The 4,702-nt window shown below is 38.6% G+C and overlaps 1 protein-coding gene across 1 annotated transcript; it reads left to right on the top strand.

Annotated features, from left to right (window-relative positions):
• The first annotated feature begins 307 nt into the window (after window positions 1-307).
• TSEN2 (TSEN2 tRNA splicing endonuclease subunit) lies at window positions 308-1,655 on the top strand. The gene is made up of 2 exons (XM_006879340.1): window positions 308-1,131; window positions 1,163-1,655. Exons 1-2 carry the CDS (start codon window positions 308-310, stop codon window positions 1,653-1,655), a joined length of 1,317 nt encoding a protein of 438 aa, XP_006879402.1.
• Window positions 1,656-4,702: the final 3,047 nt, after the last annotated feature.

Below are 4,702 nucleotides of genomic sequence, written 5' to 3' on the forward strand. Positions count from 1 at the left end.
TGTTTATATGCGTGTGTGTGTTTTGGAAAATTTATACTTTGCTTAATTGGAAGCAGGAGTGGCATCCACTTCCTAAACAACATGCCTCCGGAAACCCTATGAACTTTGATATGAACTTTGATAAATGTTGATAATTGTAGAGGGACTTCAAGCCTTTTGTTCATAGGATCGCTATGTGTCATGCTTGACTTGAAGGCAATCAACAACAACTTACAGAAGCTTTAAAAAGGAGTGTACGGGGTGTCCGTTTGGCCTATGTTTCTGGGCAAACCGCTGTCGCTTGGGCCATAGAAGTTACCGTGGAAAAATGGCTGAAGCAGTTTTCTATCCTCCAAAGAGGAAAAGAAAAGTATGTGAGCATTATGAGTCTCCATTTCCAATCCCTTTTGATCAGGACCATGTTCCTAAGAAAGAATTTAAAATGTGCCATGCTGAAATGATGAACAACAACATAATTGTGAGGAATGAAGAGGATATTGAGCAACTATATGGGAAAGGTTATTTTGGAAAAAGTAGTCTATCAAGGAGCCGTCCAAACTTTACAATTTCAGATCCTAAGCTGGTTGCTAAATGGAAAGGTATAAGGACAAGCAAGCCCATAATTACATCAAAGAAGTACCAGCAAGGTGTGGAATGGGCTGCCAAACTCCTTTGTAGACAGGGACAGGAGGAAAGCACTGTGTATAACATCTTACAGGAGTATACCAAGCCACTTAAACAACCTTCTTGGCATAAATGTGAAGAGGCTCCTTTTCAGGGTGAGCTCAACTATGAAGTGGATCCCAAAATGGAAGCCCCAGAAGGTAGAGAGGAGCTTCTTGTGTTCAACAGAGACACTAGAGTGTCTGATAGCTTGGAGGACCTGAACCAGCAAACTCACCGTCCATGGCAGGCTTCCAGGCAGAATATTGGAACTACAAATGGCTCCAGTGGACTTACAGTAGAGGATGCTGCACCCTTGTCCCATAATCGGCACAGCCACCATGGTGATCTCATCATGCCTAACACTCAGCCAAAGGATGGATGGTGTGAAAGTGTCCCCTCTAGCAGAAAAAGCAGGCCTGATGACAAGTATGTGCTTGTGGAGGAAGTGGTTAGTGGTGTGAGCACGGGAGAGGATGCACCGCATGAGGAATTGGTACAAACAAAGAGACTAATATGCAGAAGCATTCTTCCTGGTCTATGCTCTGGGATGTCTTAGTATTTCCTTTGAGAAGGAGCCTCTGACGATAATGAAACTCTGGAAGGCTTTCACTGCTGTTCAGCCCTCATTCAGGACCACATATATGGCCTACCTTCATTTTCGAAGCAAGGGCTGGGTGCCCAAAGTGGGGCTCAAGTATGGAACAGATCTACTGCTGTATCGCAAAGGCCCTCCATTTTACCATGCAAGTTACTCTGTCATCATTGGGCTGGTTGATGACCATTTTGAAGGATCTCTTCGCAGACCTTTCAGCTGGAAGTCACTGGCAGCCCTAAGCAGGGTCTCAGTTAATGTCTCGAAGGAACTTATGCTATGCTATTTGATTAAACCTTCTACTATGACTGACCAAGAAATGGAGTCACCAGAATGTATGAAAAGAATTAAAGTCCAGGAGGTGATTCTAAGTCGTTGGGTTTCATCACGAGAGAGGAGTGACCAGGATGAACTTTAATAACAACTCAATCCCAATAGTCTAATTTCAATGACAAGCGTTTATTGAGGCGGGATTCAGAGCTATTGTGCATGGGATCACTATGAGTCATGGTCAACTTGATGATACATAACAACAACATGCCAAGTTCCAGGCAATTTAAAAAGTCTTTGTCTTGTAAACACACTGTATTAAAAGTTTTTAAAGTGCCTAGTAAAGGTGTTACTGTTAGTGTTTTAAAATATAGAATTGACACATGGAAAAGCTAACTGGCTGACTGAACCTCAGTGTTCATCTTTCTGTTGAACGAGGTGTTTGACAAGATGTTTCCTCAGAACACTGTTCCAGCCACAGAGAAATTCTGTTACTCTCTGGATTTACTTGAAAATGGTAACTGTTTACATTGATCTGCAAATTATATTCTAGTTTATAAAGCACTTTTATTTACATTGTCCAGTTTAGTTTGTTCCTGAAAACCTGTGTGAATTTTGGAGTTGAGAACCTGTATTCTATTATTCTACATGGAAAAAATAGTAATATGTCTTAGGCTGTCCATGAACTTAAACCAATTAATAAGCCACTTAAAAATCTACCTACCAAGAATATCTACGCCATGTAAAGCATGAAGTACCTACTTACTGTTAGAAACAAACATAAACTTCTATTGTTATGGCAGAAAATGCGAGATTTAAACACTCAGCTAATATTGGAAATTAACACCTTTAAAAAAATTTTATACTAGTTATTTACAAAATTCGATTACATTGTTTTTGAGAACAGTCTTTCATTTCCCCCCCCATGAAATTGTACAACCACATGATGAATCCCTGTCCGTCACCCCAGCACATCCTCATCCCTCTGCTTCCAACCTCTCCCACCCCTCTTAGATACTTATACTCATTCTAAAATAATGGTTTTATACAATATTTATCCTTGTAGGATTAAGTTAGTTCAGTCAGCATAATGCTTTCCAGTCCCTCCTAAGTTATATAATAATTTACAAAATCATTGCTCCTGCATACTACATGGTATTCCATTTTGTGCATGTACCATAATTTCTCAATCTATTCGATTCTGGTTGGACATTTGAACTGTTTCCATGTTCTTCTGATGGTGAATAACACTGCTATGAACATTGGTGTATAAGGCAAAAAAAAAAAAGGAGTGTACGTCCACCGAACTCATGAAGATACTTTTATTACCCATGACTGCTTTTGGTTTACATAATGCTCCTCTTTAAAAAAACAATTTTAGGACTCCTTTTCTTAATAACTGATGTTCAATGAAAATAGAGATACTAGAAATATAGTTTCCTATTTAGAACCTTCATTTTTGTATTAACAGATTTCTTATAAACAAGAAACTCAGCCTGGAAATGGGTGCAATTTAAGTTAGAACATATCAAACTAGGGTAAATGATGCAGTTTCTGTTAAGTCCTTAGAGGATGTATTGTCATGAGCCTTTAAACTGCTAGTATGTCTTCCACAAATATTCCTTAAGTATTAAACTCATTACAATATTCTTCATAGCAAACATATTTCATAATCCTTTTTCAGCAATTATAACAATTTTGTAATTCATAATAAGCCGATTTAATATATATTTTTCTTACACTTAAACTACTCATAATATATATACACACTAATTTAAAAAAAAGCCCTTACGTACTCAAATCCATGATCTGGCCTTTAGTGCAAACTTAAACCACAACCAACAAACTCAAGGTTTTCAAGGCTTTGATGTAATAACAGCCTTCTCTAAAGCAAACATAACTTCTTAAACCAGAATATGGATGTGTGCTCAGCACTAAAAATATTTTACAGTAATTGGCCAATATTAGAACGTCAAAGCAGATGATTCAATTTCAAAATCTGCCTCATTTTTAAAAAAGGCTCATTTCCAAAAACCAAAGAACACACAAGAGGTCAGTTCTATCTGCTTACCAGTTGCTATTTGCTTACCATCAGTTATTAGGTTCATTTCTGCCTTTCCTATCCTCACTTCACAGAGATGCACACAGTATACTGCTGAGCCTGAATTAATTGAAATCATATACTTGGCAAATAAGTCTAGTATGGTGAAAATTTTGAGAGCAGAGAAAAGTCAATGGATAAGGCTAAAAACCCATATTGTTGTTGTTATGTGCCATTGAGTCACTTGTAACTCACAGCGACCCTGTAACAGTTCTGAATCCTGCTTTTACCTGTGCCAACCTTATTGTCTCTGACACATCTGCCCATTACCCTAGTCACTGAGTCAGTCCATCTCATCGAGGGCCTTCCTCTCTTGCACTGTTCTCGACCCTCCCAAGCATAATGGTATTCACCAAGGACTGGTCCCTCCTTGCAACATGCCCAAACTATGTCAGACAGAGCTTCACAGCTCTCCATAAATCACTGAATAAAGCTAAGACGTCTAAGAAATGGTCATGCAAAATAATTTTGTACATAACTTGACATATAGCTTCAGATACTCACAGGTAAAATGATTAGAAGTGGATGGATTGACACTGTCAACACTGTCACGGCTGAAAACGTCATTGTTTGATTCCCACATGCAGGAGCAGGGTGAGGAGCCACCGACTTCTTCAAACTTCCTCTTTAAAATTCCACCCATAGCTGCAGCGCTGTCACATGTACCTGTTACAAGAACGGGAGCAACGAAGCATTGAAATATTTGACCACTGAATGTGCAGTCAAGCCCTCAAAGTCATTTTAGGGGGCTATCATGTTTGAACCACACGTCAGATTATCCTATCCATGCAGAATTTATTCTTCCATAATGCTCAAGCTCATTGAGGGCAATTCTAGTATGATTCATTGTCATTTGTATTCACATTCTGAAAACAGCAATATCTTCTAAGAAAAAGTGAAAATTAGGAATATTGAGTAAGAGCACTGCATAAGGAAATATTGTTCAGTGTTTTGAAACGTCAAAACAGAAGTCAAATACATTTATTTGATTTGTTCTAGTAAATCTTGTACTGTCATTGACAGAGCGAGAGTTCAGAATGAAATAGATCACTCACTTGCATGCTGTCATACCAAGAGCATACTGATTAGGGCAT

The sequence above is a fragment of the Elephantulus edwardii genome, unplaced genomic scaffold, assembly GCF_000299155.1.
Source record: "Elephantulus edwardii isolate Elephantulus edwardi_28Jun2011 unplaced genomic scaffold, EleEdw1.0 scaffold00003, whole genome shotgun sequence".
In the NCBI taxonomy this organism is placed as follows: domain Eukaryota; kingdom Metazoa; phylum Chordata; class Mammalia; order Macroscelidea; family Macroscelididae; genus Elephantulus; species Elephantulus edwardii.